Here is a 13,334-nt window from a genome sequence, read left to right as displayed (position 1 = left end):
ATCACTGGCCTCCCCTTCTGCCTGTCCCCGTGGGCCATCTGCTATTTCATCTGTGCATACCTCGTGGATGCACGACCCCCATTCCAGCTGTCTGGGCTCCTTGGCAAGCTCAGAGCACAAGCCCTGCACCAAATGCCAGTTTTGATTAAAAGATCAATGACCTTTTCATACATGTACACGTATATGGAAATCTGCTAGTTTAATTTATAAAAGGGCATATTCAAAGAACATTTGCTGAAGGCTTTCTCCAAAACATCTTTTATGAGCACCACTTTGTCCTGTCAGGCCAAGGAGGCTGCAAGCACAAAGGTGAAAAACTGTTAACAATGTCTTATTTTGGAAGAATTGCTTCTTTGGTTATAATAATTTTTTATTTTAAAATTTTGCTCTCTTGAGTTGCTGTAACATCTTACACTATTCAGAGTTTTGACTAGCAAAACTAGCATCATTATGTGAACCTTACTGCATCTCTGTGTAACCTTAACACTCAATACACCAAATCCTATAAATGTGCTGAGCAACGAGGATGAGTCAGGAACCTGATCTTCTAATCAGAAGAGTCCACCCTCTAACAGGATCTGCCTTTGGCATCATCTCAATCAGAAAGGTGTTTTGTTACTTTATGGATAAAAAGAATATTCTCTTAACCTTGTAACTCAATCCTGAAAAAGGCTTCAGAGACATGCAATTCAGCTATTAGTGATAAGCACAACAGAAACACCCAGAAGGAAATTAAGTATGGCTTAGATAGCACGCAATAAACATACAGGGCCATGACGTGAATTATGTTAAAAAAAAAGAGAGAGCGAGCACTACATACTCACTGAACACTTTTCATCCTGGGTACTGGGTGGGTCAATCTCTGTGAAACGTGACTGTATCATTAAAGACCATGACAGCGCACACACGTCAATTCTGCTACTCCAGAACGGGGCGTTTGCCTTCACAGCCATCACATCAAAAGCGCAAGTGGAGACCTGACTCATGCACAAGACACATCATGCAGCTCTAGGCCAAGGACACTCTGCTCTGCTTACAGGCCACGCTATCTAATACATGCTGGCAGCCTCTTCCATCAAAAAGGAGGGGTAGCAGGCAATGAAGGTGAGCAAAAATCCTCTTTTATAATTGAAATTGCCAGACACATTCAAGCTGCCGGACAGATCTAGGAATTACAACAAAGGTAGAGGAACAAACCCGGGATTTTGGTTTTCCCAGTGAAGGCTGGGACAAGATCAAAATAGCAAAAAAGGGAGTGAGGAAGACAACAGAGCACCAGGGAAGAGGGGGATGGTTCTAAAAATCACACACACGGCTGCAACCGTGAGTCTCATGTTCCCTGTGAAGGAGGAACGTGCAGCGCAAGAGGAGGAAGGCCAATTCCTATTTCATATTCTCCCTGTGAATTCTAACTTTACAGACACATTCAGGCCTGCATGATCTCAACCTGAGATTTTTCTTCCTATCTCTTGTTTTGGGAGCAGAGGTGGAGAACACATGGAAAAGCGACTTGAGCACAAGTCAACACAGCACTGTCAGTCTGCAGGTAGCCTCGCTCCTGTGAACTTGAGACAGGAACAAGAACAGGGAAGAAAAAAAACCAAAAAGAGTCTGAGAAAAGAACAGAAGAAACTGGGTAAAAACTGGGTACACACACGGTTCCCCAGGAAGCAATGCAGTGTACTGCAATCAGAGGTGGAACAATGAACCATAGCTCAAATGAACAGCTTGAACAGTTCAAAGTTCAGCTGCTGAGTAAATGTTATAATCTGCTCTCGTTGTCTGCAAACCGTCCAGTCCAGCCAAAGTTCTGCTATCAACTAAGGGGAATGCATGTTTTCAGTTGTATTCTTGAACAAAGAATCCTCCTGCTCATCACTACAGGGCCAGAAATGTAATGGGCACATACAAGGAAATACAGAATGTAACCTTTTTCTCCAGTTCTCAATCTGTCAAACGTCATTCCCTTGCTTTGATTTTGTGTATTACTGGTGGCAGAGAGCTCTCTCTAGGAATGAATCATTCTTAAGGCACAGGTGGACAGTTTCATTTTACTATTGACTGACCTATAGCTACAGATGCTGACAACGATTATCAGCACTTCTCAAGAAATTATCTACTCATTAAATCTCAAACAGCATTCATGCCTTGACCTTCAACATCATGCTCTTCTTTAAGAAGAAAACTAAATTTACCAAGTCATGTAGACTTGAAATTTTTCTAATCATTTACTATTTAATTCCTGAAAAGGTGTTAAAGGGTTCACAGGTCAGTATTTCAGTCTGCTCAGCAGAAATGTGAACAATTAACTGTATTGTTAGGGCCTGGTAACAAAATGCCTTGAAAAAATGGGGCTCCTTCCACAGGAACCTGTGGAAATGCAAAGATTCTGGGTTTGGATGCGTTACAGACTCCTTCCCCCATCCAGGGAAAATGACAAAGGGCCAGGTTCAAAAGCTTCCAGGCACCAGCATGGAGACTCCTGCTGAACAACGGGAGCTCGTGTCGGAGAGAAGATGCCGAGTGCTCCCAGGCAGTGGAGGTGGTCGATCATGGTTCCTGAGACTGGTGCACAGTGGAGGCAGAGGTGCTGATGAGGTCTTGAGGAAGGCTCTCGCGTGCTTCCTGCATCCGGCGCCGTGCCCTCTGGAAAGCCTCTACAACACAGCAGGTGACAGCAAGCCAGAATGCATCAGACAGCCTCAGGGAAGGGGAGGGATGAGTCTGTCCAGTGAACATCATCTCTGCCGGAGCAGGAGTCCCACTTCCTATTACTAAGTTCCACCAACAAAGCACCTAGTTCTTGCTGCTCTCTTCACCTATTTCTAGCACTGTCTTTGCTCTGTGCATAACGGAATCAGAGGCAGAGCCTCTGCATCAGCGCCACAAGCGACGCTCAGTGCCATGCAAGACTGGGCAGCCCAGCCTAGGCTTTGCCCTCACAGAGTGGTTATCCCTCCTGCCTGCTGAAAGCTGATGCTTCCTGAAGTTTCCAGCTCAGATCAGAACATTTAACCTCTGCTATGGACTCAGAGAGCTCATGGGGGGGGCAATTATCCCCACAGTAATGGATTCTCCTGAAATATCCTGCCCACTCTGTAAAAAGGGGGCAAAAGTGAGCCAAAGGCTCACCAGGGAGAATGACACTGAAAGCCCTACCCAAAACGTTGTAGACAGAGCTCTGCTGGCTGAAGCCTCCAAGCCGGTCCAGTACACTCTGCATGCGCTGCCTCAGGGCACTGGTTTCCAGAAAGGCTCTGCACAGAAGTACAGTAGGAGTTCAGGGCTGCCAAAACACAGCACACAAGATGGAGCTCGTACTCACTTTGCTGCACTTACTTAGACTGCTGCAGGCAGTAAAGCCTGAACGTGACGCTCCCTGTTGTCTCTGTGCGAAAACCAAAGCGGCTCAGACGCTCTCCCTGCAAAGACGGCACAAGTTAGAGTAACTGCAGCCTGCAACCTGCTGCAGCAGGCTGACCCTAGTGAAAACAAGCATATCCCACCAGGAGCATGCACTCCTGTGGGCACAGAGTCTCTCCCTTCCCTGCTGCACACAGAAAGTGAGGTCAGAAAGAAGGGCAGACAGTTCCAGGCTGTGCTGAGGGCAGGACCAAAACACTAGCAAGCTGATAGTGCAGTGCTGGAGGAAGATTTAAACAACTGCATCAGGGCTCCTTCCCACACAAAGCTGCTACTAAGATCAACTTGCTTATTACACCAGCAAGCACCTCTTTAGAATGTGAAAGCTTTCTTTAGAATGTGAAATTTCTGCCTGCCTCACACCCATCGGCTTCTTGATTCGGGAAACTGTTCCAGGCACAGTACAGCCCAAATTCCTTACAAAAACACAGGAAGAAGTTTATAGCTGGTAACAAATGCTGACCTGACAGACACTTTTCGGACAGGACCAGCACAGGCATGGGTAAGTCAAGGCTTTTGTCCACGTTCACCCACTTCTCTAAGCGGCAAACACCTCAGAAGTCGAAAGAGCTCTGCCTCAGCGTTTGCCGTTCCTCTGTTCATGATTACAAGTCTCACAGAGGAAACATTTCTTTAGTCAGAGGGACAGGACCATCAGTTCATCCTTGTTCAAATCTGGTCCAGGCTGTCCACAGACGTCTGAAGCCAAGAACATAATCTACCATCTCCCAGCAAGAGCAATGCCCTGCAGCTAAGCCCACCTTGAAGGTTGATGGTATCCTGATGTAGGTTATGTCCTCCAGCTCAGGAGATCCACCAATGAAAAATCTCCTCAGCTCAGCGACTGTCCCCAGCTCCACAGGGCGCCAGGTAGGGATGGTGAGCACGTGGAGACCTGACCCAGGACAACAGGACAGCTTAGCAGCTATGACCAACAATCCATTCAAAGTCACAGAGGACAACGCGGTAGATGGATACCTGCTGACCCAAACCACAGTAGGTTGGAAATGGAAACACTGCACGGTATCTCTATAACATTTTCCCAATGAGTCAGCCCCATACAGTCTCACAGCAGCGCTGGAAGTACCCCCTGCCCATGAGGAACAACTCCTTACTATATGTGGGTGTCAGAATAGCTGTGACCCTCAGATTCCACGTGGGACAGAGAGGGCTATACTACTATTGTAAAGATGGATATGCAGCATCACCCCAGAGCTTTATCACACAAAATCTTGTGACAGAACCACTGAAGGAGCAAGGACAGCAACGCATGATGCATCTAAACAACAAGGAAGAACAGTGCAGGATGCATCAAATCCTTCTTTGCTGCCCCACAGACAGCTAACTATCCCCTTCAGTATGCAAAGGCAAAGCCTCCCCAGGACCAGCTGAATCCATTCCCAAGAGAACCACTCAACTCATTCTCCCAGACAATTAACATAATGCCCCGAGTATGTTTCACCTGGAGATGCTGGCAGCACCAAAGAACCATATCCTTCAACACGATACCTCTGCCAGAAATCCAGGGACAGGACCTCAAAGTAGAGAACAGGCCACTGAGGGAGACTGTCTGCAAGGAAGGGGAGCAGATCACAGCTTTGTGAGGGAGAATATTACAGAGAAAAAAAAATGCTGAATGCCTAATTCCACTAGTAGGAAGTCCCTTCTATACTTCTTCTACAATGACTAACCTAAATGTATAGGTGATTATTTTCCCTTGTAAAAGCTGAACCCTCAGATTTGAGGATGAAAACAGAATTACTGATAAGATGTTAAAAATTCGGGAAAATTCATTGTTTTGAGAGCAAGTCCAAACTGGTTCCTCAACTATCTTTGAGCAGACAAGATAATTTTTTGTGAATGATCTGATGCCAAACAGGGGAACCTTTTTATCTCTGACTTTTCCCACCGTTATTGGGGGATTATTAACTTGGACTCTCCTACAGGTCTCCAAGCATTTCTTTTCTCCACGGTGAAACAAACTCATTGTGTTTATGATGAAAATTCATTAGTGATGGTTGAATACTCAAATTCATTAGTGTTGGTTGAATACTCAAATCCAATGCGTACATTGGATTCAAGTGGCAAGGCATGCCACAAAGCTGTCCCTAGCAATTGCAATCCAAAGAGCAATGGGGTTGGTGAGGAAGCAGCAGTAGCGTAGTGAAGCAACAGGAACAGGCAGCAGAGAAGCCCAGCTTAAAAGAGAGCTGGAAGTTTCAAAGTGACATAAACTATACAAAGATTATACAGGTCACTGAGTCCGTCTACAAACATAAGACTCAGAGTTTTAGTTGTGTACAACAAAGCTGCCTGTTTCTTCTGCTGCAGAGTCCCAGGGTTTTATGCAGTACACCAGGCATGGCAACACGGACCTGCATGTCAGGCATTTTGAGACAGACAAGCTAAGATCCAAGTAGTTTTGCAACCGGATAAAGCTGACTACAGCCTGAAAGCAGAGCAACATCAATGAATCCATACAAATGCTAATGCATTGCTGGGCAGGGCAAATATAGCATGTGTCCAGAGGTTGTGTGGTGACAGGGTGAATATTTGCTGAATGAGCAACATTTCCCTTTGTTTAAATCTGTCCTTTCATCTTGGCGAGGGGCCAACGTGCCAGACAGCATGATGCTTACACAGTGATCAAAAGATTTCAGAGTTTCACATTTCAGAGCAACAAGGAAACACACCTTCTGATTCGTCTCCTTGGGTGAAAAACATCTCCAAAGTGAAGGGGTAGCAGAAGTATGCCACGTTATCCTAGAAAAGGAACAGGACAGAGAATCAGATTCCTGGACAAGAGAATTCATCACTAGCATTTGCAGGGGGCACAGAAAGCAGGGAGAAAAGAACTACTGGTGGAAAAGAGGTAATGATCCCCAAACAAGATCAATCACATCACACTAACAAACATCTGACTGCATGATGGACTTGCAAAATACGTCAAATAATGGTATTACCGAAATGCTGTATGATAATTAGTTTTGTAATATGCAAACTAGCTCACATAAAAGACATTAAAAAGTTGATAAAATTCAAATTTTGTAAGAGAAGAGCTGGAGACAGCAATGGAACCAACTTCCCAGATAGGAGGAGGGGTTCATTTTGAGAAATCAATTTAGAGACTGTGTGCCCCAGGCAAGCCAGAACAACGCTTCGTTAACTCTGAGCATTTGAGAACACAAAAATCAAAGCTCCAAAGGCAATCAATCAGCCAGAAGGAAGAAAAAAATGAGGTTCCAGAAACTGCTTTGAAGCAGTTTTATTTGGACACAGTGGCACCCTGAAAATGGCAAGTATAACTAGAATGAGGAGAATCCCAAACACGCTCTGTCCTTGAAAGGAGCTCTCGTCAGGACCTATGCTGAATATATCTGTAGCTTGTTCCACATGTTCCGCTTCAGAGAATGCCTGTTCAAACTGCTCTGCAGGTCTGAAAGCGTCCTTACCCAGCCCACTGTCTTGGTGGCACAGGTCTGGGTCACTCCTGACAGCTGCTGAAATGCGGGGCTTGACCACTCTGGGAGAAGAGAACATGAGCACAGTGGTGAATGCTTTGGGTGAGAGCGTGGACTCACCAACCAGAGCAGCTCAAACGAAAACTGTCAGTCCCAGATGACTGGGATAACAGATAACATCACCCACACTGAATTTCCCTAGGTGTGTCCCACCCCGTCTTGTTCTAGGCAATGGCTGCTCCCCAGAACACCCTGAACTGTCAATGAAAAGCACCAACTCTGTCTTAAGAGAAAAGTAGAACCTCATCTATATGTACTGAGTAGCAAAAGCGGTACTTCTTCAGACAAACATCAGGGTATAACCAGAGAGGGGAGCCAGAGCCACAGCTTCAGCGGAATTAAACATGCAGCAGGATGTGGATGTTAGTGCTGGGAACCTTATATATCAGTCAAAATTTAAGATGCTAGTGTCAGCACAAAACACGAGAACATGATGGTAAGCACTGAAATCAGACAAGGTCACTGCTGAGATGGAGAAGACATGAAGGCTTTTCTCTGCAGTATAAGGAATAAACTTTGGGTAAACTGCTGGACACCATCACCACTGGTTGAGAAGCCAATGGACCTCTATGTCCCAGCCTGATTTGGAAGAGACGAGGGGAAGATGCTACTTTCTCCCAGACATGAGTTTAGTTCGAACAACTGAGTTCTGCAATTTTAGCTCTGAAGACCTCTGACTAGATGCCAGCCCCGACACTAACTTTTACTGACTTTCAGCAGAGCTGACCTAAATGGACGAGCCAAAGTATGCTTCATTCCTTAAACTGCTGTAATATGGCTGGAAACGTGAATACTTACGGTTAGGCAGCTCCAGGAAGAAATGTACATAGAGGTTGTCATACTCATAGCCTTGAGCTGAAACTGAGAAGAGAGAATGAACTTCAGCTGCTTGTTTCCACACAAACTCCTCCAGTACTCACTGTAGACTTTTGGGAGAGCCAACACCAATAATCTCAGGGACAACCAGTTACTGCTGGAAGCTGGGCAAAGCCAGGGTCTTCAAAGTAACAGAATACGACCCTCAGAGAAGATTCCTTCTCTAGACTAGCCCTGTCCCATATCACTAACTAGATTAGGGAGGTCACACATTTAATTGCTTTCTTTGCTATAATCTCTATTAACTTCCCAATCTGCTCTCCTTTTTCAGATCTGTATGTCTTCCTAGAGCAGCTGCAGTATTTGTAACCTTCAACCTATAAACGCCACTGAAGGAGTTAGGCCGCAAAAACAGGGGAGGAGAAGGAGGGAGTAAAGGATTCTAGGGAAGAATCACCTACTCTGGACCGGCCTGTGATCCAAGAATCCTTGGACCCTTTATAGCCTCAGCCATCCCAGCAGACCCAGATTTGCCCCTATAGTTACTGTTTATAATAAGGATTCACCTATTTCTCCATTCACAAAAAGCCGCAGTGTACCAGGAAGAGTCTGTAAGAACAAGCAGATAAACAAGATAAAGAGCTCAATGACCACTGGTGGAACCTCATACAATCCCCTCCCAACAGGGTCTCACACAGATATTTCCCAGATGTTTGTACATGAATAATTCACTCTGCTGGCCAGGTAGGAGTCATGACTTCTCACATCACTTTCTAGAAGTGAACAGTCCCTCTGGAGAGAGGCTCTCTAGAGACACCAAATTCCTAGATTGCAGGAGTTTGCTATTCTGTAAATCAGTCTCTTACAGACTTCAAGATGTATATAAAATGTAGTGAGAAGTCACTTGCAGAAATCACAGCCCTGTTTCTCCTGTAGTGTTCCTGCACTTGCCCAAGGTGGGGGGAGCAGGGGGAAGCATAGGACAAGCTGAGACACTCTATCGAAGAACACGAAAGTACAACAACTTCCACACTTTGGCAAACAAGATTTGAGTAAAAAAGATTGCAGTCTAGGTAATTCAGTGAGAAGGGAAACTGTGCATGAGTTTGGGGGTGGGAGGGGCTGTTTACTTGAACAAAGTGGCACATAGATGTGTTTGACATTCAAGAAGTTAACAGCAATCACCATCCCAAAAGACAGTGATCCCGTTTCTTCTTAAAGTGTTATAGTCAAAGCCTTCAGACAATACATGCAGTCTCACAGAGACTGCAGCGTTCAGCACGCTCTGCTGCTGGTCCGACAGATGCAGGATGGATCTCTGCAGGCCCCATATCCATTGCAGCCTGTCCCTTTTGAGCCAATTTTCTATTGGAAGCCACAAGGTAAAAGCTGCCAACACACCCCCAGAATGAGACAGTCTTTGGAGACTGTGGTACAAACGGCAGCCATGCTAACCAGGTCAACAGTCTCCAAAGGCAGCAGGGCTCCAGGTCCCTGCCGAGTGCTGCTGGTACTCACCATTTCAAATTCTGAGCCTACGAGACCACTGAGGTATTCCTTGTGCCGACCATACAGCTGAAAACACAGAACAAGCGGATTAGAAAAAGTGTCCTTTTGATTACATATGTTTTTACTTATTGCAAAAATTGTAATGGATATAACTTAAAACCAATTTAAACTGTTGACAGGCTTAGCACACAGGGGTTTTTTAATTGTTATAGCAGATATAAAGAATATAAGAATCTAATAGAACAAAGATGCGTAACTGCTAACACTGCATGGAACTTCAGAGAAGATCTCGTCAAAGGCCAATCTAAGGGAAAAAGAAGCTCTGAAAAATCAGATCTTAAATGACATGTTAAAAACACAGGCATAAACTATTCCAATGAAATCAACAGATGGCAGATCAGTGTAGTGAAATCATGATTTCCTTCTTGACCACAAAAACAGTAAGGAAATGTACAAATGAAAAACTAAAACATTAAGTACCTTTATAAAACTGCCACAGCCAAAAAGGCAATTCAGAAAGATCAAGACATAAAATGAGATCCAAATATCCTAGGACATTATGGGTAACAAGAAATCATTCAATAAGTACAGAGGCAGCAAGAGGAAGACCAAGGAAAGAGTTTGCCCACTGCTCAAAAGGGAATGAAAACCATTGGCAGGTGACACTAAAAAGGCATGAATTTAGGTGGTTTCTTGCGTCAGTTCTCACTACATAGATCACTGCAATCAGAGGCCAACACACCTAATAACCAACAAGGCCTCTACCTAGAATAAGGAATGAAGCGGTCAGGGAGTATTTGTTGGAGTTCTCAAATTGCTGGGCATGAGATGAGACTCACTGCCAGTGACATTAATTTTGTCAACTTCGGGTGTCTACAGCACTAACATATCTACATGAGGGTCTGAGCTCCCCCTGTCAAATCAGGAGAACTAGTCAATATGATCAGTGGAGGCCGGTCCTTACGTCTCTGAACACACGCTGCTCGCGTTCCTCCTCCTCTGGCTGCACTTGGACAGACGCATTCTCAATGGTGTATTTCCACACCTCTCGCTTCTCTCCATCCAGCTCGATCCTGCAAAACTCCCCCATTATGCAAGAGAATAGGCACAGGCAGCAACAGCATCCACTGTGCCATCCTGACCCAGCAGTCCCCCCTCCACCAGGCCTGTGCAGTAACACAAGGGCGCTAACGGCCCTCTCCTCACTCCCAAGTGCCTGCCAGCAGCAATGACTCAAAAAGGGAGACTCGCTTGTGTCCAGCATATGCATAACCTGTATCCCTAGGGACTGGCACCAAAGCCCCACACATCACATATGCAGTGACACCAAGCACAAGTACACAATAATCTTGTCTTAGAAATCTCTGGAATAAAACTAAAAAAAAATCCCTCAATTTAAGTGCTGATCCTGAAGGGTGACCAGGAAACAGCCATTTCAGCCCCCTGTATCAGTCCCACAAGAGGTACCAGCCCTGTCCCACTCACCGGTAGGCTCCTTTGGTGCCAGTAAAATCAGGCTTCACTGTGATTACCCCATTACCGTCCACCTTGATTGTGCAAAGAACATGTTCATACTCCCTGTGACCAAGCCTAATGGAAGACGACAAGAAACAGTCTAAACAGAGAAGACGGATACTCTCTTGCTCTGGAACAGCAGAGCTGGTAAAGGCACATGGGGGTATAGAAGGGAACAAACACACCCACACTTTCCTACATTAGTTTAAGGAGCGTTTGGGAGGGCTACACTCAGTTACCTGCCAACTGAGGAAAGTGGCAGAAAGAAATAGCAGCCCAAGTTACTGAGCTCTTGGAATTCTCTCCCCTTAACTAATGAAAGAAACAGATTTGAGTAAGGAGGGAAGATGGGTTTCCTGCTGGGAAATTAAGATCACTTCAGGATTTTACTTACTTCCCATAAGGTCCCAAGTCTCCCATGATATACATGGTCTGGACAGGGGTGTTAATCACATGATTGTTCTTTATAAATTCTTCTGAGGGTTCCCAGGTGATGATTTTGGACTTTAGAGAACTTGCTTCTCTGTCAACAGAACAGCACAAGTCACAGCTCACCTCAGCAGCCCAGCACAGGCAGCACTGAACCCCCCACAACAAGGAGTCAAATTGCCAGATTCCAAGTGCAACACAGCTCAAGCCACCACCTTCCATGGACCAGGCTGCTCCGCAGCTGGGGCACCAGCACCGGAAAACCTGCATCAGCAAGCTCCGAGCCCCAGTTTGCACTCACATTGGCCTATGGTCTTGTCTTCTCCTCCTCACATTGGCCATCCTCTCTGCCAGATACGATGGCACCTCATGATCTGAGTCAGTTACCTTCTGGCAGTGCTGGAAGAGAGAAACAGACCGGAACTAGCTTAATTATAACAGGACACCGTTCCCAAACACAGCTCCACTCTTGGAGGAGAGAACAGGTATGTATGCACCCACGTGCAAGGAAAAACTGCTAAAAGACTGTAGATTTCATTCGCTGTTCTTGTGGCAAAGCACAGCTAAACTCCACCCAACAAGTTACCTATAGAGCAATGCTACAAAGCCAACTCCTTCCAAGCTGCCCTGACCATCGTTCTGAAACTGGGAGATCTCATCCCAGGTCTGGGGCACCAGGTGAAGCTGCTTTGCAGAAGCAGTATGTTCTCCTGCACACAGGATGTCTGGCTTGCTTCTGCATGGCCAAGAACTGACAAATGTTCCCTCTGCAGCAGGCCTGGTTTTGACAGACACTGCTACATAGATTATGTGTAACTAAGAGCTGGTACCTCCTCTAGGTTGGTGAATCGGTCATGATCAGTGTAGGTGAAGATGCGACAGTTCTTCCGACCTCCAGCTTTCTCCAGTTTCAGGATCTCCTCATGGTACTGCTGGTCCAGGGGAGTCTGGCAGGCTGACTCATTTTGGTACAGATCCACCTCAAACTGAGAGCACCACAGGTAAAGCGCAAAAGCTGCCTTCCACCAGCATTGTCAGAGCCACGAGCACTTTCAGCTAAGATTTCCAAAGCCACCACAGAGAAAGACAAGATCCTTTGGGAATCCCAGCAAACAACCCGAGCTCCGGAGCAGCTCTGACACTGCTCAGGCATGCGGTGGCCAACACCACCCGCCGCTGCCCATCTGGAGGGGCTCGGGCACAGCAGCTCACCGCGAAACAGGAGACCCTCCAGGGATGCGCGGCAGGGGGGCCGTCGGGCGGCACAAGGAGAAGAAACTCCCCCAAGCCCCCTCCCGGCCCACCCCCCGCTCCCCCGCGGCCCGCCCGGCCCGCCGCCGCACACCCACCTGGCTGAAGAGCTTCTCCTGCCACCCTACCTCGGCCTCCTCCTCCTCTTCCTCCGGGGGCCGCCGGGCACCTGCGGGAGAGGGCCCGGTCACCTCCGGCGGCGCTGCCCCCGCCCGCCCCCCCCCCCCGGGCGCCCCACGTACCGGTCGCGGCGCGGTCGGCCAGGCCCAGGAGCTCGGGGCCGCGCGGGCCGGCGAGGGGCGGCGGGGCCTGCGGCAGGAGGGGCCCGGCCGACGTGACCCGCTGGATGCGGACCCTGAGGGAAAGGAGGGAGGGAGCGTCACGGCCGGCCGGGGGCCGGGCCGGGCCGGGCCGGGGGCGGCCGCTCACCTGAGGCGCAGGTTGCGCACGGGGTCGCGGGAGCGGTAGACGGCGCCGCCCGCGTCCGCGCTCCACAGCGGCTCCGCCATGGCCCGCAGCGCCGCGCGCCTCACCATGGAGACGGGGCGGCGCGAGAGACACAGCGCCCCCCTGCGGCCGGAGGGCGCCCGCTCCCCCCGCTGGGCGGCCGCGGGGCACGGGGGGGCCCCGGCTCGGCCTCGGGTGGCCCCCGGCTCGGCCTCGGGTGGCCCTTTACCTCCGGTCCCCGCTGCGGCAGCACCGGCTGGACGCGGGGCTGCGCCCGGCGTCTGCGCCAGGGCGGCTTCCGCAGCACGGAGCCGCCCAGCCTCCACGTGAGGGGGGTTCTCTCAGATCCGTCCATGTGAGGGGGGTCCCCCACATCCCTCCGTGTCAGCGTCCCCAGGCCTCCGAGAGGGGGAGGGGGGTCTC

General features: G+C 48.2%; 1 protein-coding gene across 1 annotated transcript; it reads right to left on the bottom strand.

The window, feature by feature from the left end:
* Nucleotides 1-381: 381 nt before the first annotated feature.
* Nucleotides 382-13,000, bottom strand: MKS1 (MKS transition zone complex subunit 1). Its single transcript, XM_075169087.1, has 18 exons — nt 12,894-13,000; nt 12,707-12,819; nt 12,563-12,633; nt 12,044-12,199; nt 11,515-11,612; nt 11,179-11,307; nt 10,755-10,859; nt 10,234-10,342; nt 9,279-9,335; nt 8,327-8,369; nt 7,743-7,805; nt 6,876-6,946; nt 6,117-6,186; nt 4,886-4,993; nt 4,185-4,318; nt 3,340-3,422; nt 3,160-3,257; nt 382-2,657 (listed from the first exon to the last, which is right to left on the bottom strand). Exons 1-18 carry the CDS (start codon nt 12,998-13,000, stop codon nt 2,551-2,553), a joined length of 1,722 nt encoding a protein of 573 aa, XP_075025188.1. The 3' UTR covers nt 382-2,550.
* Between the last annotated feature and the right edge of the window lie 334 nt (nt 13,001-13,334).

The sequence above is a fragment of the Calonectris borealis genome, chromosome 19 (assembly GCF_964195595.1).
Source record: "Calonectris borealis chromosome 19, bCalBor7.hap1.2, whole genome shotgun sequence".
Lineage (NCBI taxonomy): Eukaryota > Metazoa > Chordata > Aves > Procellariiformes > Procellariidae > Calonectris > Calonectris borealis.
The sequence above is the reverse complement of the archived record's forward strand: the minus strand, read 5'-3'. Positions and strand labels throughout refer to the sequence as shown.